The sequence below is a fragment of the Dendrobates tinctorius genome, unplaced genomic scaffold (genome assembly GCF_039654945.1).
Source record: "Dendrobates tinctorius isolate UK_male_01 unplaced genomic scaffold, ASM3965494v1 ptg000070l, whole genome shotgun sequence".
Lineage (NCBI taxonomy): Eukaryota > Metazoa > Chordata > Amphibia > Anura > Dendrobatidae > Dendrobates > Dendrobates tinctorius.
Genome location: NW_027361738.1, coordinates 87,279,758 through 87,303,060, shown reverse-complemented (window position 1 = coordinate 87,303,060; position 23,303 = coordinate 87,279,758). Strand labels below are relative to the sequence as shown.

At 47.6% G+C, this 23,303-nt stretch overlaps 1 protein-coding gene across 5 annotated transcripts in view; it reads left to right on the top strand.

Annotated features, from left to right (window-relative positions):
• The window catches only part of DYNC1I1 (dynein cytoplasmic 1 intermediate chain 1), a 463,207-nt gene that overhangs the window by 4,693 nt on the left and 435,211 nt on the right, over positions 1-23,303 (top strand). For all 5 annotated transcript variants that reach the window (XM_073582093.1, XM_073582090.1, XM_073582089.1 and 2 more), the window contains exon 2: positions 20,449-20,667. In XM_073582093.1, the coding sequence (XP_073438194.1) occupies positions 20,458-20,667 (210 nt within the window). In that variant the 5' untranslated portion in view covers positions 20,449-20,457. The remainder of the gene's footprint in view (positions 1-20,448; positions 20,668-23,303) is intronic.

The following is a 23,303-nucleotide window of genomic DNA, read 5'->3' as shown; positions in this document are numbered from 1 at the left end:
TGTGCTTCTGCCTATAGGTGTTGGGCATCTCTCGTCCTTTTTTCCACTTTGGTCTAACGAGGTACAGCTGGCGGTACTGTTGCCATGAAACACAGCATGCTGTGAAAGTGGCAGTCACGGAAATGGGCACTAGCTGGCGGTACTAAAGCCCAGAAACACGGCATGCTGTGAAAGTGGCAGTCACAGAAATGGGCACTAGCTGGCGGTACTAGAGCCCAGAAACACGGCATGCTGTGAAATCAGCAGTCACGGAAATGGGCAATAGCTGGCGGTACAAGTGTGGTGCCCCTGAGGGTTCAGTCGCCACAGAGGTACTGCACCTCCTCCTGAGGTGTGGTACCCCACCATTCAGGTAAGGTGGAGACACCTGACCACGCTCCAACACCTGCATCCCACACAACATAGTAGCGTAGCAAAGCACCCTTTGGTGGCTCCCTGCTTGGAACACGAAGCGTGCTGGGAGGCGGGTGGAGTTAGTTGGCACCAAAAGAGCGGGAAGAGTTTAGGATTTAGTCAGTCAGACAGAGTCAGTGGAGGAGTGAAGGTCCCCTGAGTGGGATGGATGAAGGAAGTGCTGCAGCCGACCTCAGTGACCTGGGTCCGCTGGCACAGGAAAGAGACATTGATGGAAAGCCTGACTCTCTCCATAAGAAGGAAGGATTAGTATGGAACGTAAGGAGAGGAGGACTAAGGATTAGGGTTAGAGCAGAACCCTTCCCAAGTTCACAGCGCGAGGCCAGGGTCCGGTCCCCGAGGTTGTATGCATACTAATGGTCCTGCAGCAGACATCAGAGGAATAGAAGTTGTCACCACTTTATTCTCACACAAGACTTGGGGGCACAACAGCAACGAGAGTGAGCCGGGACTAGGTAGTAAGGAGTCCCCGAAGCAGGCTACAGCTGTCTGCCGTACAAGTAGAGTTCATAGAAACATCTGACAGGAGGAACTCCAGTGTAACTCAGTACTGAGAGTACTTCACTATAGGCGCAAAAGGGAGACGTTCTGAAAAGGCACATATGTTGGCGGCGTGTTGGAAGGGAGTACTTCATCTTGCCTGGAAGTTGGCTGAGCCCCTGACCTGGAGGACACGGCACCGAGGTGGGCACCTGTATGCTCAACAGACTGTGAGTAAAGCTTTGGAACTGCATGCCCTGGTGTTCTCCGCTTATTACTGCGCCAACCCACTCAGCACTGCTACATCTCGGTGCCGGACACTCCCTTAACACCTATTTTCTTCACCTACTCTGCCCTGGGACTACAGCCCTACCTGTGGAGGGCTACACCATCATTGCTGCACCACACCATCTGTCCCAGAGGATCTGTCTGCAGCGTCGGCTTAACATCTTCATTGCCGAACACCACAGGTGGCGTCATGTATATTTCACTCATAAACTTTATTCCATCACCCTTAAACCCCCTTTTACAATGGACGCCCAGGGCCACGGACCAGGTCGCAGCTACCGTGACATCTCCCATTGAAATCCACCGGGCCCGGCTCCGAGTACCCCACGGCCCTGGCACAAGGCGATCCACTAGAGCCCATGGAAAACAGTATGAGGTGAAAGAGTCAGTCACAGAACCAGGTGATAGATGTTGGTAGTAGAGGCCAGAGCACTGGCATAACAGATGACGCTGTGTGCAACATAGGCACATGACAGAGCATGCATTCTGCTACCAACCATGCATGTAACCTGTCTACTCTGGCCCAGGGAAGCAAAAGTCACCAGAAATCCAGGTCTGGTTCATTTTTAGGAATGTAAGCCGGTCCACATTTGCAGCGGATAGTCTGGTACGTTGGTCTGTTAGTACATTGCCAGCTGCACTAAAGACACGTTCAGAAATCACACTGGCACCAGGACAAGCCAGGACCTCCAAGGCATACTGGCTAAGCTCGGGTCATGTATCCAACTTAGAGACCCAAAACTTGAAGGGGCAGATCCATCCTGAAGCACACTGACAGGGGTGGAGAGGTATTGTGCCACCATGTCATGGTAACGTTGCCTCCTAGTGCGTTGCACTGTCTGTGCTGATGGTGCCCAAACTGTTTGCGGATTCAGAAACCGTTGGAACAGGTTGGGTATACTGAACCTGTCAGTAGCAGATGTACTGCTTCTGCTACCGGCTTCTGAACGGATTCCGCTGGGCCCAGGACGCACTGAGGTGCCTGCTAGTGCACGCGCATCACTGCTATGCGGTGGAAAAGAGTACATGAGTGAATTAACCAGTGAGTCTTGGTACTCCTGCATTTTACGCGCCCAATTCAACGGTGTAATTAGGCTTTGAAGGCTGTCCCGGTAACGTGGATCTAAGAGGGTGGCCACCTAGTAGTCATTTGTGTGGAGAATATGAGCCACGGGTGGGTCGTTTCTCAGACACTGCAGCATGAAGACACTCGTGTGCTGGCCATGCATCGCTGTCACCAGCTGGAGAAATGTGCTCTGGCTGCTCTGCATCACCCCATCCACGCTCTATCTGGTGACTACTAGTAGAGCGCTGTGTACTTTCCTCCTCTGGCTCATCCTCATAGTCCTCCTCTTCCTCCTCGCTTGCTGTGTCCTGCCTGGACCTTTGTGAGGCACCCACAGAGCTTTGTACCAACCGGGCCGATGAAGATTGCATGGTTGGTGCAAGTGTCTCATCCTACTCCTCCTCCTCCTGAGAAACCTCATCCCTTAGTCCTTTAAGTGATGATTCTATAAGGCATAGAAGGGGAATACTCAGGCTGAGTAGTGTAGCATCCGCGCTCACCATCAGAGTGGAGTCCATGAAGCACTTCAAAATGGTGCATAGGGCCTTCATGGATGCCCACTCTGTGGTTGTAAAGTGGGAGGGCTGAGATGTGTGTCGCCTACTTTGCGCCTGATGCAGCTGCAACTCCATAATTGCAAGTTGCTGCTCACACAACCTCCGCAGCATATGCAAAGTCTAATTCCACCTGGTGGGGAGGTCAACAATGATGCGGTGCTCGGGCAGGCCCAATCTGCGCTGCATGGCTGAAAGGCACTATGCAGCCATGCTTGAACGCCGCAATTGAGAGTACTCTTATCTGACTTTGTGCAGCAGCTCTTCAAGGTCAGGATAGTTCCTAAGGAAACTCTGCACCACCAAGTTTAGGACATGGGCAAGGCATGGAATGTGAGTCAGACCACCTATGCCCAGAGTCGCGGCCAGGTTTCGGCCATTGTCACACACCACCATACCTGGCTGTTGAGCGGCGCATGTTAGAAAAAGTGTCCTGATTGGAGAGTTGGAAGAGCCGGACCAAACTGCAGACAATCCTCTAAAGCTGAGGTCGAAGTTTATTTAGAGATACACGGCAAAGCAGAACAGATAGTCAGAGAAGTTGAAATATGCGGGCAAAAACAGGAATTCAGACGGGCAGAGATTCGCTAGGAAGTCTGGCGATGATAAGGCTCTGTGCCCTGGCCATGGTGAGGCACAGCGGCATGATGGCGATGGAATGGCCCCGAGAAACAGTACAGGGGCTTTTTCTACATTATGCAAACAAAGGAAGCTGTAAACATATTATAGCAAAAGGGCGTATATGGTTACATCATATCTTTTTGGACAAATGAAGAAGTAACACAATATTACATCAGTAATTAAGTTTTCACCAGACCACATTAAAAAACACATAAATCCAATATTATCACTAACTACTGTCATTAATCTTAATACTGCACTTAGACTAAACCCATAAATTCATACATTTGACAATTTCAGAAGTCAGAAGTTTCCTACTAACACTATCATGAATACACATATTTCCCATATATTCGTTGGTTTTAGTTTCTCATTGCCCTAAGGCTGATCCAATTTACCTGTAGGCACATCTACTAAATTGGTTAATGGGCATGATCTCATTTTATATCCTCCATCTACTTTTACAGAGTACATCGTATTATTTCTATTGTAAAAGCTGAATATATTCTTTCCTATCTTTCATAAGATGGCTGCCTCGTTGCTCATGGCAGCTCAGTATATTATAGCTGACCATTCTCTTACAGCGCAAGCCACATGTCGCTCTGCTCCTTGAGCGTGTTCCAAAGCTCGGTTGCGGTGTGGCTAACATCACCCAGATAAACCAATTTCAATACGGCCTGTTGATGTTTGGCCGATGCAGTGCTGAAATCGGTTGTTGTGGTACGTCTGGGTGCAGGCGATTCTGACGAGGAGTATGAGGAGGAGTCAATTTGTACGGAGGAGAGGCCTGCAATCCATGGAGTTGGCAGGACCCGCGCACTTGCACTGTCTACTTCAGTTCCAGGCTCAACTACATTTACCCAATGGGCGGTGATGGAAATGTAGCGTCCCTGGCCATGCTGACTGGTCCACGCGTCGGTGGTCAGGTGGACCTTGCTACTAACTACATTTTGTAGCACATGCTTAATTTTACGCTCCACATGCTGTTGCAGGGCGGGGACGGCTTGCCTGCTGAAGTAGAAGCGGCTGGGAACGCTGTATTGTGGGATTGCAAACCCCAACATATCGATAAAGGCTGGCTTGCTCACCAGCCAGAATGGTAGCATTTCCACTGCAAGCAGTTTGGCAATGCGAGAATTCATGCCCTGTGCTCGTGGGTGGTTTGCCGAGTACGGGCGCCGTTTCTCCCACACCTGTGTGAGAGATGGCCGCACACTGGATTGGGAGTGTGAGGATACCAGCGATTGAGATACTGATGCTGACGAAGTACAGACAGTGTGCCGCTGTACAACACTGCCTGCAGATGCACCCTGGCATTCTGGCGAGGAAGCGGGAGCAGCTGTTTGCGAGCTGGAGTAAGAGGTGGCTGCTGTGGCTGAAAAGTTGGAAGGTGGGGGACCAGCTGCAGGTGGCAAATCATCTTGGGTGTGATGCTGCCACTCCACAGGGTGCCTCTTCCTGACATGCGTCAACATATTGGTGGTATTAAGGTTGCTGATGTTCTTCCCTCTCCGCGCAGTTTGTCAACAAAGCTTGCATCTGACTACTGTAACGTCATCTGCAACTTGGTCGAAAAAGGCCCATGCACCACAATTCTTGGGCGCCCCCCTTGTGTTCTTTAAAAGAGCCCTGCTCCTAACGGGTGCTGAAGTTGAGGGAGCCGACAACCAATTTTTCCTTCTTCCTCTCCCACGTGGATGGCCACGCTGCGCCACACCTGTAAGCTCTTCCTCTGAGCTATCCCCACTTGCTTGCTGTCCCTCAGCATGCCATGATGGGTCAAGGACCTCATCATCCAATACACTTTCGTCAGCAGAAACTGGCAGCTGAGTTTCATCATCATCTGCTGACTGGGGTCTGGTCCCTGTGGGCACTGGCCCACCCTCCACTTCTTCCTCAGACGGACACAGTGGCTGCGCATCTGTGCACACTACCTCTTCGTCAGCTGCAGGAGTGCTGTCTGGATGGCACACAGATTCCAAGCCAACAGATTCTGAGAAGAGGATTAAGGTTGGCTCCTGGCCCTCTGAATGTCTGGGCAATTTAGTGGGCGGTGAAGAAGCAGATGGGTGCTGCTCTTCATTGGCCTGACCTGATGTGGTGGAGAGGTCCTGGGAGGATGCTGCACTCATTGACAGAGGTGTATCTAGGCTTTCTGGCACCCGGGGCAAGAATTTGGTTCGGTGCCCCCCCCCCCAAGTACATATGCGACTTGCACACTTAGCCATGTACCCACGAGCTGCTCTCCCTAATGCTTTCAATGTTCAGTAAAAAACTGAAAGCAGGACGAGCTGCTCGTTGTCACAGGACCATAACTATGAAAATCGCATATGAGTGAAGTGTCCGTGTGATGACTGCTGGAACCTGCAGAGCTGAGTCCTGACATTGCAGCTTCTGAATTCTCACAATGAATGCACCTGCGCACATTTAGGATTCTCCCCTGCCGATGTACAGTCATGTCAGCACAAGTATGTGATTTGTATACTTCTGGCCACATTCCGACTAGACGTGCCCGGCCTCGCTCTGTTCATTTTCATTGAGTGAGGCCACACATGTCTAGTCAGCATGTGACCGCATGTATGTAAATTACAGGCACGAGAGAATCCTGACAGCGTTCAGTGAGCACTGTGAGAATTCAGAAGTCTGCAGTCACATACAATGACTGCAGACTCCGTACAAACCTGGACAACCCCTTTAATGTTCCTAACAAATAAAAACATGAAAACAAGTCAGTGTCACAAATAACATTTACATCCAGGTACCTTATAGATAACGTCGTCTCTGAAGTCGTTCTCCTTTTCTTCTTCTTGTCCAGACCCCATGATGAGTTTTCTGATTCACAGCCGTCTCTGCAGACTTCCATCTTCTCCGGTCTTCTGCACCAACTCTCCACCCGATGCCCTTAAAGACAGAAGTGTCATTATAATGCTCCTAAATAAAAATGTCTGCAATATACTGTCGCCTCACACTATTCCCCTCCCTCCTCTAACATCCCACCTGTTCACCATACTGTCTCCTCATATATTTACCCCCTCACTCTCTATACTGTCTGTTCACACATACCACTGACTCCCCATACTGTGTCTGCACACATTCACCCGTTCGCACCCCTTACTGTCTGCACCCATCCCCCATACTGTTTCCTCATACATGCCCTCATATGTACATACTCTTCATTTTGTGTCCTCAAATCTCCCCACACACATTAAATACCATCCCCACTCCAAATCCCCCCATCCCCCACACACACATTAAGTACCCCCCATCCCCACTCCAAATCCCCCCACACATTATGTACCCCCACTCCAAATCCCCCCACACATTAACCTCCATCCCCACTCATTAACCCCCATCCCCACTCATTAATCTCATCCCCACTCATTAACCCCCCACACATTAACCCCCATCCCCACTCATTAACCCCCCACACATAAACCCCCATCCCCACTCATTAACCCCCATCCCCACTCATTATTCTCATCCCCACTCATTAACCCCCATCCCCACTCATTAACCCCCTCACACATAAACCCCCATCCCCACTCATTAACCCACAACACATTAACCCCCATCTCCACTCATTAACCCCCATCCCTACATTAACCCCCATCTCCACTCATTAACCCCCATCCCCACATTAACACCCATCTCCACTCATTAACCCCCCACACACAAACCCTCATACCCACTCATTAACACCCCCCACATTAACCCCCATCCCCACTCATTAACCCCATATCCACTCATTAACCCCCACACATTAACGCCCCACTCATTAACCCCCATCTCCACTCATTAACCCCCACACATTAACCCCCCACTCATTAACCCCCATCTCCACTCATTAACCCCCCCACTCATTAACCCCCCACTCATTAACACCCATCCCCACATTAACCCCATCTCCACTCATTAACCCCCACACATTAACCCCCCCACTTATTAACCCCATCTCCACTCATTAACACCACCCCATCTCGCATCTTCGGTGGTTCTTCAGCTCCACAGTGGAGCACACTTACCACCAGCATTTGCTCTGGGCGCCGGGGAGTGAGGTCAGCAGCGTGATCACATGACATGATGACGCTGCTGACGTCGCTCTGACCCGGCGGTCAGAGCTTCAATTGTACTGGCGTCTGTATAGACGCCAAGTACAATTGCTGCCTGGGAGCTGGCGCGGCCTCCTTCTCTGCGCCGGCTGTCAGCTTGACAGCTGACACAGAGAACCGCCGACTCACAGGATGGGGAGCGGCAGAACGCAGCCGCCGGGGGGAGACACTGCGGACCGCTGCATTAGGCGGCCCGACTGCGCCCCCCCTGCTGGCTGCGCCCGGGGCAACTGCCCCGGCTGCCCCCCCCTGGATATGCCTCTGCTCATTGAGGTGGATTCCTCAGCTGCCATCCAACCAACAACGGTTTCTACTTGATCCTCTCTTATCAGCCTATGGCCCTGCGCTCCTAACAAGCTGCGCATAAATGACTGCTGCCGGGTGAAAGTAGGTGCTGAGTGACTTGGGCCTGCTGCTTGCCCTTGATGTGCACCATGTCTAGCTGCTGATGCACCTCTTCCGCGGCCGCCGCGGGGACGTCCCTTACTCCTTGACTTCTTCATCTCTATCGATGGATTCAAGAAAGTAATTATTAGGGATTAGTGTGCTTATTCCTGTAGGACCACAAACAGGTATAAGAAACACTAATGGCACTGTATGATGATGGTGTGTCTGCTACACTTTATAGGAATCTAGTGTGGCCTACACAAAGAGTAATGTGTGTTTGTGGTATTGGTGTACACGTTATGGTCGGATGTCACAGCGCAGTAAATGACACTGCTGTGATACCAAAAAAAAAGGATTCTCCGGGACTGGGCCAGGTGCTGTGTGGCACCAGCCACAGAGGTTGTTTGAGCCCTCACAGCACAATCCCTATATAGTGTTTACCTTTAACCTCAATAGATGCTGTGAGGTAAAGTAGCACTTATAGGGGCACTGAGAGTGAATTTACTGGTGAAAAATTTGGGGGTGCGCGACAGAACAGGCCACACTAGGGGTCCTGCAGTCTGATGTGACTACAAAGACTGACCTAGTGGGTGCTGCACTCCCCAAAAAAAAGCACACAGGCGGTCAGCGCAGCGGAGGTGACTAAACTGTGCAAAGCGCACCCGAGCACCAGGAAAATTGAGGGATAATTGGGGGTAAGGGATTGGGGGGGGGATTCGGGGGGGGGAACCCCTCACTGAAAAATCCCTATATAGCGTTCACCAAAATGTACTGGATGGTGAAGCTACACTTTTAGGAAAAAATAGGGGAAGGGGATTTAAGGGATGAAAAGAAAAGGCAGTGAGACACACACCACACAGTGCTGCAGCAAGAGGAGCTGCAGCAGCTGCAGTGTGTGCGCTGCACTGTGTCACTAAGCACCTCACTGAGAGCCTGCACAGCCCAAAAAATGAAACTGAGCGGGGTCAGTGAGGAGAAAGACTGCTTCTGTAACACACAGGGGCTGCTAAATGTCACAGAAAAACAATTTCTATCGCTATTAGATCCGAGATCTCTCTCTATCGCCCACAGCAACCTATCCCTATCTGCTTTCACAGTAGAGTGAGGCTAAAATGGCAGGCGCAGCCTTTTATACTGCCTGATCACACCATCCAGCCAGCCAATCGCAGCGCAGCCCCTAGCTAGCACGTTTGGACGCCTCCTACCAAGCTTAGGGGAGTTACACAATGTTGTCAGCAATTCTTCAGCTCCTGATTGGCTCCACGGAGCGCTCAGAGGCTGAAGGATTATGGGATTTCCGATTTCCGATGTGAAAAAAATATCGGAATCGGAAATCGGAATTCCGATATCGCAAATATCGGGCCGATTTCTGATATTTCAATATCGGAAAGCTCATCCCTAGTTGTAATGCTCTGTAGCTTATCACTACTTCTCTTTGAGTGGGCAGTTTCTCTTCTTCAACATTCTGCCAGCACTATAGTAACTGGAACTTCTTTTCCTTCGCTTCCAATCATGTTTTACTCCTAACATTCTCCTAAAAAGAGAAAGCTTGCTTCTCCGTTACGCCTGGATGTAGTCTGAGAGACAGGAGAGCTGGAATTGAATGTCACGCTGTGATGGTCATTGGTAATGAAGGTGGGCCTCAAACTGTCCTTGGAATTGGGACCCTAGCTATCCCTGTCCCAGAGGTACTCTTGAAGGTAGAGAGGCCTGAGTCTCCCCCCTTACTGTTCCCCATTTTAAACCCTGATCTGTCCCCTCCCCCACCCCATGAGGCATGGGACAGAAATGTAAGGCAAATAAGACACAAAGACAAAACAGGGATAACTTAAAACCAATATCGTACAGAAACACTCACCAACAATAGGGAGGAGGATAGGGACAGGGGGGAAAAACTAAATGGGAAAAGGGATCAGGAGATAAACATACACGTATTCAGCAAACCACAGAACACTACCACAACAACTCCACTCCAAACACTTAGCTTCAGAACTCTAGTACAGGAAGGTGAATTTTTCACTGGCAGGGACAAGAAACTCTGACCAGTTTTTATAGGATGACCAGATCAGAAGCAGCTGAAATGGAGCTGCATGTTTCTGACCAGCATAGAAAGGGTCATTAACGTCTTCAGCACCAGAGGAAACTAAATCCCTTTAACATGGGACACAAATCACACCATCTCTAAAGAAGAGCGAGATTCATTACCTGACGTGACCGTGATCGTCTAACTCCAGTCTTCCAGGTGGACGTGACACCCTTGTGCCACTGATAAATGCAAATTGAGACCCACATACACTTTCAGTATAAGCAACTCCCCCACCTTACGAGGTAAACAGGTCCGTTAAACTAGCTGAGTGATCTTCAACTATATTACGAAGCCATCATAGATTCTCCTGATGGCTCTCTCTGCTTCTTCCTCCCTTCTCTAAGTGTTAGAGATAGCAGCAGGGAAGGGCTTGTACACGGATCTCCAGTTGATTGCCAGAGAATTCAACTAAAGTCTCAGGGAGGATAAAGAAAACAGGTACTTTTAAAAAGGAAAATACATGAGGAGGAAATAAGTCCAGGATAGAAGCTGAGCTAAAAAGGACAGCAGCACTCTGGAAACACACAGACCTCCTATCCAGCCTGTATTACTAGGAGAGACACTCCAGTAAGAGGAAAAAAAAGGAAATATCAGAATCAGGATGCAAACTGAAAATCGGGGGAAAGAAAATGAATGAAGGATTAAAGATTGCAGATTGAAACGTAGTGCAATTTTATTAACTAAAGGTAGCCATTAACAATGTGAAAGGTGTTCATAGCTGTTAAATGGAGGGCCATAGAGGGTTGTATGCTGGGCACCAAGGGATGATGACAAACCATTCTACATTGTCTGTGATTTTTTTTTACACGCATAGTTAAAGGCATTGTCTGGGAGCTCTATGTATAGACCATCTGCATGTTAGGCACGCTCAACCCCTTAAAGACATCATCATATTCCACAGCACTTAGTATATTTGAGGTTCCTCCGTTCAGGATCCTCATGTCTTGGTTAGGTTACAAAGAGCATCTCTCGCACTGGAGGACCACAGACATCCCATTGATTTTAATGAACACTGAGTAATACCTAATTTCTCCTGTAGCGGTGCTGTAGGGAAATTGAGCACTTACTTTTTAACCACAGATTACAACTGATCAATGGGGATCACAGCAAGAGGACACTTTATTGTTAAGTGACCCTGATATTCTACAAAGCGGAGAACCCCTTTAACCTTAATGTGTGAAAGAAGCCCATTTTATAAATATCTAAAAATATTCCGGAACTATGAAAATTCATACATATTTCATTAAAAACCGTCAGGATCAGTGACAGATTTGGAAAGTATCCACCTATTTATGGCAGCCATTGCTATTAAGCTCCGAATCATATCTCTGCAAACCAGACATAGAAAAGAAGAGTCAGAATAATGAGATTAAATCTACCGCGGCAGATTATAAGAGGAAAGTGCTCAATCCTGGATTAATTTATGTAAAATTGTTCCTTCTGAGAGAACGTAGAGTCTCAAATTTACAACACAAAGTTGAAAACTATGGGGCTAAAATTGCTCAGTTTCCTCACATTAGGGCTTTGTTCACCTTTAGTGAATGTGCATGCAATTTTACAGGTACATGTGAACATACTCTGACCTGTACCTTTAAATGTTTATTTGCAATCAGTTGATCGCTCACAAATCTGGCTCCAGAACCAATATATTTTCTGCAGTGGCCACTACAGGTGAAATGTGGTATTACATGCGAGGTATTTAAAATGAAACATTACCATATTATACCGGGCTGGGTAAGTCCTCCAGATCATAAGGATGTTCTGTGACATCCATATGTCCTAATACATTGGCATTATGACACATTCCTGCAATGTTGAAATAAAAAAAATTGACATTTGCTAGAAATGTTTCATTTTCAGTGAAGGAACCTTGAGATAAAGCATGTCTATGATTTCAGCGTAAGCTGCGTACCTGAAGAAAAACATTATTTCTGACCATTATGTGACTGATTTAATTCCTTTTTCTCTATTTTCTCCGTAAGCAGGCTTTTTCTAATAACTATCAGTTGACTCTGAGCTAGTGGATGGAGACTAGCTCCACTAATCTCTACCATAAGCAGCACTCAGTAAGGCTAATGTTCACACGATGCGTTTTTGCTGCGTTTATTTTCCTTAGGCAAAAACTGCTCTCTTGGCAGTAAAGAAGCAACGTTATGAAGGTTTTACTGAGTGTTTGACGTGGGTTTTTTTTGCTGCATTTTTGCTCTGTTTTGTTACTGCGTTTTTGTCAGGGTACACTTATATCTTGTTTATGCTGATATAGTTTAGTGCATAAAAAAGTCTGATTCAACTTCATCAGGTTTTGGCACCAAAAACACGGTAAAATCGGATACCTGCGGTTTTTTTTGCAGCATTTTTGCAGCGTTTTTTGCACTACCCATTGCTTTCAATGGGTGAAAATGCTGGAAAAATGCTGAAAGATGTGACATGCCGCATTTTGAAAAATTGCAGCTCTTTGACAAAACAGTCAGGAAAAAAAAACCAAGGTGTGTGCATGAGATTTATGAAATCTCATAGACATTGTTTCCTGTAAAATGCCACTGAAAATTTGCATATAAAAGTGGGTCGCTCTCCCAGGGCTGTGGGGTACTCGGTACTGGGCCGGTGTCAGTGGGACATGTCACGGCGGCGGTGACCCGGACCGTGGCCCTGGGCGCCAAAGTAATGGAGGAATGTAGTTAATGTAATGGAATAGTTCGTGACGCCACCTGTGGTATTCGGCAAGGGAGGTGTTAAGCCGACGCTGCAGGCAGATCCTCTGGGACAGATGGTATGGTGCAGCAGTGATGATATAGCCCTCCACAGGCAGGGCTGATGTCCCAGGGCAGTGTAGTTGTAATGGTTGTGGAAAGGTGCAGGCCGTGTAAAGGAGGGTACCCAGATGTAGCGGTGCAGAGCGGGTTGGCGCGAGAATGAATGGAGGACACTGAGGCTTGCAGTTCCAAAACTTTACTCACAGTCTGCGGTACACAAGGGTGCCTGCCTCTGGGCCATGCCCTCCGGGTCAGAGACTCAGCCAACCTCCAGGCCAGATGGAAAGCTCCTCTCCAACAATCCGCCAACATTTACCTTTCCTGAACGACTCCTCTATTACGCCTTAAAGTGTGAAGAGCTCCAGTACCGTGGTACTCTGGAGTTCCTCTTGTCAGATGTTCCCAAGAACTCTACTCGTATGGCAGACCGCTGTAGCCTACTTTGGGGACTCCCTTCTCCTGAGTCCCGGCTCTCTAATCAGTTGCTGTTGTGCCCCAAGTATTAGATGGGAGTAGTGCATTTACATCCAACTACTCCACCGGTGTCTGCTGCAGAACCATAAGTGTCCATACAACCTCGGGGACTGGGTCCCGGCCTTGCGCAGAGAACCTATATATAGGAAGGAGAGAAGTCCGGCTTTCAGGATCGCGCTGTTCCAGTCCAAAGTTCAAAAAGAAAGTTATAATCACTGCTTGGTCCTTGGATTAACTCCTTGTGAACTTTGGACTGGAACAGCGCGATCCTGAAAGCCGGACTTCTCTCCTTCCTATATATGCAATTCTAGTGACCGGCTGATTGCTGCAGTTCATCGGATCCTACCCATTTGTGCTTATGGTTGTTGTGTTCCACACAACTGAACCAGGTGAGTGGATCCATATCTGTGAAACGTTTATATCATTGGATAAGACCCTATTGTGCGCTTCTGTCTCCCCCTTTTTTGCAGAGAACCTATAGGCAGGGTTCCTCTTCCAACCCCCGTCCTCTCTGTTCTCCTTACTCCTTCATTCCGTACTGATCCTTCTCTCTCTTATGGAAGCTTAGGTTGCAGTTCTACGTCTTTCTCCTTCTTTCCCTTTTCCGTGCCAGCTGGCTCAGGTCACTGAAGCAGCTGCAGCACTCCTTCCTCCATCCCTTCTTCCAGGGATCCTCACTCCTGTCTGAGTGACTTCTTACCCGCCTGACCTTCTGCCAGACTGAACCTGTAATCCTACACTTTCCCACTCTTTTATATATCTCAACTCCACCCACCTCCCAGCACGTCCAGTGTTCCAAGCAGGGAACCACCAGAGGCGTTCTGCTACTCTCTAAGCACTGAGCCGCAATGTGGTTGTGCAGAACTACCCTGTTGTGTGAGGTGCGAGTGTTGGAGCGTGGAGAGGAGTTCCCAACTTACCTGGATGGTGGGGCACTACACCTTAGGAGAAGGTGCAGTACCTCTGTGGCGACTGAGCCTCAGGGGCGCCACAAAAGCATTAAAAAAGCTGCAAAAACGCAACATCTGAACATAGCCTTATGAGGGTTTCCTGCTGTCCTGTCTATGTAGCATATGATCAGAAGCAACAGTGGTATGGGGCACTTTATATGGGTCACCCTCCCAGGGCCGTGGGGTACTCGGAACCGGGCCGGTGTCAGGGGGATGAGTGTGTCACATCAGTGGTGACCCGGTCCGTGGCCCTGGGCGCCCAATATCAATGGCGGTGATCAGTGGTGGGATTCAAATTTTTAACAACAGGTTCTGTGTTTGTGTGTAGGAAAGCCACACCCATTTTAAGCCACACCCATTTTAAGCCACACCCATTTACACGCACCTTTTCCTCAAATATATACAGGTAGGGGCGCAGTCAAACAGTTGAAAAAAATAAATAAATTGGAACAGTGCACAGGTCCCCAAAAGGCAGCACAGGTCCCCAATAGGCAGCACAGGTCCCCAATAGGCAGCACAGGTCCCCAATAGGCAGCATAGGTCCCCAATAGGCAGCATTGGTCCCCAATAGGCAGCACAGGTCCCCAATAGGCAGCATTGGTCCCCAATAGGCAGCATTGTTCCCTATAGGCAGCACACGTCTCCAACAGGCAGCACAGGTCTCCAATAGGCAGCACAGGTCCCAAATAGGCAGCACATGTCCCAAATAGGCAGCATTGTTCCCAATTGGCAGTACTGGTCCCTAATAGGCAGCACAGGTCCCCAATAGGCAGCATTGTTCCCTACAAGGCAGGCACAGGTCCCCATTACGCAGGCACACTGCACAGGTCCCTAGTAGGCAGCACAGCATACACAGGCCCCCAATAGGCAGCAGCAATGCACATACAGAGTAACAAAACAACTGACCTGGTGTTGGCCTGTGTTGTATACCATACACACACACAGACTAGTGTCCTCCAGGGGCTGAGGGCAGGCTCAGGCAGCTCACTGGGCAGCGGCGGTATTAACTCCTCCAGCGAGCTCCTCCAGATTTACCCGCCAATAACAGCCGCACGCACTGCATCTGCCTCAGCACCAGAAATGAATCAGTGCGCACTGTGCGCGCCGCAGCCGGGGTGTGCTGTGTCATGCTCTGTCTGTCCAGGACTCAGCAGCAGACAGAGCACTACGTCACGTGACTCATGTGCCTGTGCGTTGTATCAATGCGCCAGCCCGCGCCATACAGTATCCACTCCAGCGCTGCAGAGGCTGAGCAAGATAGTCCTCCTCTCCTCTGCCTCCCTCCTTGCCTGCAGGACCGCATCGCGGCTCTGGATCTCCCCGGTTCGGGGAACCAGCTGCTTTTTTAACAACCGGTTCGGAACCGGTGAGAACCCGCTGAATCACACCCCTGGCGGTGATGTTTGTAATATAGTTTATATGGAAAGTTCATGACGCCACCTGTGGTGCTCGGCAGGTGTGATGTTAGGCCGACGCTGCGGACAGATCCTCTAGGACTGATGGTAGGCGCAGCTTAGATGGTAAAGCTCCCCACAAGCGGAGCTGTAGTCCCAGGGCAGTGTAGATGAAGTAATGGCGGTGAGGCGTAGATGATGTAGGTGCAGGTACCCAGGTGTAACGGTGCAGAATAACTGGAGGACACCCGAGTATGCGGTTCCAAGGCTTTACTCACTGTTTGCAGTTCACACACATGCCTGCCTCCGTACCATGTTCTCCAGGCCAGGGCTCCAGCCAACCTCCAGGCAGGATAGGATTCTCCATTCCACACTCCGCCAACATGTACCTTACCGAACGACTCCTCCAATGCGCCTTTAGGTGTGAAGCACTCCGGTACTTAGTTACCCTGGAATGCCTCTCTCTAGGTGTTCCTAGTCTCTACTTGTATGACAGACAGCTGTAGTCTGCTTCGGGGACTCCTCACTGCTTCCCGGCTCTCTATTCAGTTGCTGTCGTGTCCCAAGTCTATGATGGGAGCAAGGCGTTAGCGGCTCACTACTCCTCCGGTGTCTGTTGCCGGACATAAAGATCCAATCAACCTCGGGGACCGGGCCCCGGCCTTTGCGCTCTCTGGACTGGAAAGGTTCTCTATCTTTCTTCAACCAGCTTCCCACCGTCCTTCTACTCTCCTTCATTCCAATCTGTTCTATCTTTCTTATGGAAGGTTAGGTTATCAATCTTATCAGTCTCTTTCTCTGGTCTTTCTCGTGCCAGCAGCCCAGATCACTGGGACCTGCTGCAGCACGTCCTTCAGACACCCATCTTCTCTCTTCTCTCTCCTCTCTCCAACTAACCACTAACTTTCACTCTTCCCACTGTTTTGTATCATCTCTCTCCACCCGCCTCCCAGCACATCTCGTGTTACGAAGCAGGGTTCCACGAGGGGTGCTCTGCTAACCCCCAGCCTGAAGCTGTTAGGTGGCCCCACTGAACTATCCTGTGTGTGGAATGCAGGTGTGGAGCGTGGTCAGGAGTTCCCACCTTACCTGGATGGTGGGGCACTACACCTTAGGAGAAGATGCAGTACCTCTGTGGCGACTGAAGCCTCAGGGGCGCCACATATACAGTAATCAGTGTTGCTGTGAATCCAAAACTGGGGTGAGATAAAAAAAAAAACTTACAAAAAGCAGCAGCATGGAGGACATTATATAGCAGTATTGAGCATTATTGCTGGGAATTGCCCTCTAGGGTGAAATAAAACACTTACTAGAAACAGCAGCGTTGAAATAATCATACAGTACCAAGCAGTATAACTGTAAATCCAGATCTGGAGTGACAAAAAACACTTAAAAGACGCAGCAGCCAGGGTCTCTGTGTGTTTCTCTACCTCTCACCTTCCTCCTTTCCCCTCACCTTAGTCTTCAATAGGCAACTGTAATCTGATCTCTCAGTGAACAAGCAGTCACTTTGTTGTCTTGAGCAGGATGGATTTTTGCTGTATTTCAGAATGAATGATGAATTCACGAGGCAAGGTGAACAGCAGTGTAGCTGTGAATCACTCACTGAAGTTCAGAAAGAAAATTAAGAAAAATCACCAGTATAGAGGATATTTTTCAGCAGTATAAACAGTGTAGCTGGGTAATCTCCTTTTGGGTGAAATAAAACACTTACTTGAAGCAGTAGCAAGGAATTAATTATACAACAGTACTGAGCAGTGTATCTGTACAGTAAATACAGATCTGGAGAGACTTAAAACTGTAATCTGATCTCTCAGTGAACAGACAGTCTGTGTTTTAGAGGAGGATAGATTTTTGCTGAATTTCAGAATAAGCAATGTGTTCAGGAGGCAAGGGGAAGAGAAGTGGCTCATAAGTGAGGAAAGAATTATATTTTTCTCATGATAGTACAATATTTCTTATAATTTATTGTACATACAGCTGACAAATGTGATGGTGACCCTGTGTATTGCAAATAGGGGCTCTTTTGACACGTATGCCATATGCCGTACATGCGGTCCATTTGCCGGGAGTTCTCTGAACGTAGCACCATAACGGATGGGCTGATACATTATTAAACACTAGATCATGGAACATACTCTCTTAGGGTTCCGATGATTGTGGCCCACGTGCTTCCTCTTACCATATAATTAGAGACGCCAGTAATACAAGTGCTCATTATCATGCTGATCGCTCTTGATAGTAGGTTGTTGTATAACGTGGTCCACCCCCCACTGTCATGAAACTTTCACTGATACCCAGAGCGGCTCGCCATGTCAGGAGATGGCTTAGGAGATGTATTGTTTTAGAGAAGAATGCCAGTGTCAGCAGCACATGATGCCAGGGTGATGCCACGCTCTACGCCCTGCTGGGGATGATGTGCCGCTAGCTGCTGGTTTGAGATTATGTATATATATCATTGCCTCTTCCAAGAGAAAAATTTGAAAAATCTTTGCGAAACCCTTGGGATTTTGAAAGAGACTGAGATACAGTAGAAAAGGTCCATGGACCTCCAGGCAGCACCACTATCGCATAATACCGCCCCCTCGATGACCATCTGATCACAATGGATCCAGCTCCTGGACCTCCTCACCATTTCTCATGTGGGCGCCGTACCTGGCGCCCTTCATTTGCCTCCCGCTGCCTCCTCTTGTCAGATCAACCTTCCATTCCACCTTCTTCCAAGGTGGCCTCCTCAGGGGCATGGCGGGTTGCAGTGGTAAGGCTACTTTTGCATTAGCGTTTTTTAACGCTGTGCTTCGTGCGCAATAAAAACGCATGCAAAAACGCATCATGCGTTTTTGCATGCGTTTGCGTTATTTAGGCGCATGCGTTTTAACCATTTTCTATCCATGTTAACTCTTAAAATGCATTCGTTTTCAGACGCTGGTGTGTGCATGTCCAAGCACACGCCTGCGTTCCCATAGACTGTAATGCGTTATTTTGTCACATTCCGTGCGCAAGCGTGTGCATGCGTTTTTTTGACGGCTTTCGGCGCACCAAAAAATGCAACAGGTTGCATCAGGCGCGCCTAGGCGCACACTGTAAAAAAACGCATGCACACGAAAATGCATACGAACGCATGTGAACACAAGACCATGCGCCCACCATGTTAAAGATAGGGGCGCATGACGCATGCGCATGGACGCGAACGAAGCGCTGCACTAAGAAACGCTAATGTGAAACCAGCCTAAGGGCAGTTTCACACGTCAGAGTCTCCGGTACGTGTAGTGACAGTTTTCTCACGTACCGGAGACACTGACACACGTAGACACATTCTAATGATGTCAGCGTGTTTTCACGGACCGTGTGCAAAACACGCTGACATGTCCGGTTTTGTGCAACAGCACGGATCACACGGACCCATACAAGTCAATGGGTCTGTGTAAACACGTACTGCACACGGATGCTGTCCATGTGCTGTCCGTGTGCTGTCCGTTTGCGTTTTTAAAAGTCAAAGGGTTAACATTGAAAATAATTTTTCAAAAACACGGACACGGACAGCACACGGATGGTACACACGGACATACGGATAGCACACGGATGTCACACGGACACGGATCGCTCCGGTACCGTTTTTTCCGGTACCGGAATTATCTGGACGTGTGAAACTGCCCTAAGTCTGAGCCACTCCGTCCCCTGCCTTTCCTATCTCAAAGCACCGGGAACCCTTGGTTTAGACTTACTACTGCATTCCCCGTGCCAGAGCCATCTTCGAAGGAGGAGGAAAAGAACGAATGTGATTGGAGGAGGCAAAGGGAGGGAGGTTGGACACACTCCGGAGGTTATTTGGCGGGAAACATGAATAGTAAAAAATCTAAAAAAAAATGTAAATAAAAAATTTGTGTTGCGAAGAAAATGATATAAAGGCGTAGTTAAGGGCTCAGCAAAACACATGAGTGGACCCCTAACCAGGTAACCCTGATTACAACTACGGTGGCGCACCCCAGGAGTGGATGTAGAGGAACCTCAGCAGATGACCGCGCTGTTATTGGGAAAAAATTACTATGCAAATACCAAGACTGATAATACCGCCATACGGTGACTATAAAGTGGTAGATACCAGTCCTGCAGATCATACAAGTGATTACAGTACAGTTATATATAGTGACATACAGATTACATTCTTTCTAATGGAGCCATATGCTTTTCCCATATTCTCCACCTGGCCCAGACCGGCGTGACGTCTTCTCCAGCCAAGGATTCATCTGCAGAGATTACGATAAATATATTCTCACATTTCCAGCACCGTCTATTCCCAAATTTCTGCTGTCATAGATGTCCTGCTGTGTGCCACAAAAACACTAACAGCACTCTTCTCAGTGCCCCTCATAATAATGCCACCATTATACCCTTTACAGTGCCTATTTTGCCCTCTAGATGGTAAATTTGCCACCTAACCAATAGTAATGCCCCTGTGCAAGTGCCTAGAAAGTGGTAAGGGGACAAATACTTTTTGTTTTGTTTTTTACCAGCGCTGTAGACTGCAGTTCTTTGTTACTTATTAGTGATGGGTGAACGTGCTCGGATCAGGTGTTATCTGAGCATGCTCGTGTACTAACCGAGTGACTCAGAGTGCTCGAAAAATATGTCCGAGTCCCCGTGGTTCCATGTTTGACAGCTGCAACACATGTAGGGAGTGCCTAACAAACAGGTAATCCCTGCATGTCGAACAGCATTGAAAAATGCAGCCGCGAGGATTCGGACACATGTTTTCGAGCATGCTCAGATAACACCTTATCCCAGCACGCTCGCTCATCACTATTACTTATATGTGCTATGTTGATACATCCTGTTGAAAAAGTTTTTTTTTTTCCTGGCTTACAATTTCAGGTTTTTGTGATGCCCCCAAAACGAAAAGTTTCCAAAGAGAAAAAAGATCCAAAAAAGCCAGATAATACATCGGCTGCAGCGAGCAGCAGCCAGGAAAAGACGTCCAGGACAGTGCGGGCTGCGTCATCCAAAGGTCTTGGGCGACGTTTGAAAGAAGAGGTTGCAGAATCTGCCCCAGTTACTAGAGCTACCGAGAAAGTTCTGCCTGGCAAACTCCAGGTAAGAGATTCATGCCATCAGCTGAAAAACAGAGAGCACCACTCATCAATTGTTGTTTTTCGCTTTTTTTTTTAGCCCTGTGGTACTTTTTTGCCCCAAATTCTAGAAAGTGGAGCATTGGGTTCATGGTTTTTTTTGTGCAAAAAAAATTCTATTTATTTTTGCTTTTAACTTGTTGTGCTCCTCCGTATAGCAAAAAGTTGCATGATCCGCTAAAAAGTTGCAAAATTTGCATAAAAATTAAAGGTGTAAATTAAATCTCTCCAACGGGGGCGCAGGACTGCAGTACGATCGCGCCACAGTTTGCAACTTTTTAACTGTCGCAATTGTTAGCAACTGGAAAACAAAAAACTCACCCACAATAATAAACTTATATAACCATGCAAGTGGAGATAAAATAGACTTTAATAATAGCGCAAATTAAATGAAGAAATTTGGCGCAAATCAAAAACAGGATAAAAATACCAAAAACTGGACAAAAAAACCCAAACGCAAATGCAATAACGAATCGTGCCTTTCGATTTGATTCTAAAAAATAATTTTTGTCCCATTTGATCTTGCTTTTCATTCCCAGACACTGCAGCCATAAAGAATGGCTGCCCGCAAGGTGTCCGCAGGGGTTATACAACTTTTTAGAAGCAAGGGGGACTATGTGAATAAATTAAAGCTGCATAGTTGCTCAAAAAGCTACGTTCCACAAGAGGTCTCACAATACAAAGCTTCAGAACGATGAGATTTTCTCCGTGCAGCTCCTTCTCCCCTCTCACAGCATGAGACTCAGACACAGCATACACATTAGAAAAATGTCGCCTAAAGCAATTTCGGTGGGATTGGCCATCTTTATAACGTCTGATGGGGTGTCCTGTCTCTTCAGAAGAGAGTGGGTTAGGGAAGTTGGGTTTACCATGCCTGATTCTTTTGTACTCGAGGCTCTAAGAAAGGTTATTCCCCCCTCTGTAATTTTTTTTTTTTTTTACTCTGCTTTAAAAATTAGCAGAACACATACTATTGGGATGTTCAGAAGGACCAGCTGTTAGCAAAAGAGAATTAGCTGACATCTAATGTGTACAGTCAGCCCTATACAAAGAAGCTGCAGCTTCATCCACCTCCTCCCCCAGATTCTCTCTTTTTTTCCTGTATGTGAATTTTCCCTATTATTGAAGACGTGCTGTAAGGTTTTAAGCCAAAAAAGCTGTCAGCAAAAACATCCTTTGAAGACAATAGTTATCTAATGTGTACGGCCAGTTTAAAAAAAGAGAAACTGCAGCACCATCTCCCTCCTCCTCCCCGGACTCTCTTCTCTTCTTTGCATGTTTATTTACCCCTTTATTGGAGATTTTTCAGCCAAACAAGCCTTCAACTGTCTTACTTTTGGAGATGACAAATATCTAATGTGCGTGACGAGTCCTAAACTGAAAATCTGTAGCATCATCCTCCTCCTCCCCTCTTTTCTTTCGTCTTGGGAGGAGATTTCCAGTCATTTACAGAAACCATTAAGGTCTGGGGGGTTTTTTTTGCTTTTTTTTTTGCTGGGTGAAATGACACTTTACCTGATACCATGTTGGGATGCTTACAACATTTTTATGGTTTTGTATTCTTTTAGAAAGTAGTATGAAAAAAAAAGCAGTAATTTTGACAGTGTACGATTATCCATGATTAAGGAGTCAGGCACGCGTAGGAAATTTACATATGATGTAATTATTTTCTAATCGTACTGGAATGAAGTTCTATTTTTCGTCTGGATTTTTGGCTGGAGGTGGTTTTTCTATTAGATCTATATAGCGCTGAGTCTAGCAGGAGCAGCTTCCCCCCCGTACCGAGGATCTCAGTAATATAGCAGGGATGAGCTAGTTGTTCCTATTTTTGTATTTTTTTTATGGCATTCACCATGCCTTATTAATGACAGTTTGACATCTGTGGATCAGTACGACTATGATGATATCAATTTTATTTTATTTTTTAAGTTTTACCACTTTTTTAAGTGGTAAAACATTAAAAACAAATGTATCCCCTCATTGTGTCTCTACAATCAAAGAACTGTTACCTGCGTCAGGCTTGTTTTCGGTGAGTGTAGTTTTTCTTACAGGTAATATTAAGGGGAATACAATAGTTTTATTTTTGGGGGGAGGGCTGGAGGGGAGGAGATGTGACAGGCAATACTAACAGTCTGAAAAATCTGCTCTAAGCTATGGTGGGGGCGTGTTCTTTTTCTGCTGTGTTCCCTCCTGCTTATGATTGGGCAACTCATACAGGGAGAAGAAATACACACCCCAGTGAAAACTGTCTGATAACACCCACTTGGACTTAAAGGGAACCTGTCACCAGTTTTTTCATGTCTGAACTAAGACTAGCATGTTAATCAGCACCTGTGTTGCATTCCATAAAGGGGGTATATAACCCTTTGACTACCCCTGTATATACCCAAAAACCCTTTTGAAACTTTCTTGCGCTCTATGTTAATCCTGCCGGCCCTATAGGTGTCTTTACTGAGGCATCTCTCCCTCCTCCCATCTTCTGATTGCCGACTTCCTGCTTTGATGTGGATGATGCCTCCTGCATCATCCACACAGTCGGGCGAAATCTTGAGCCTTTGCAGAGACATTGTTGGTTTGTGCCTGCGCATGCTCCCTACTGTG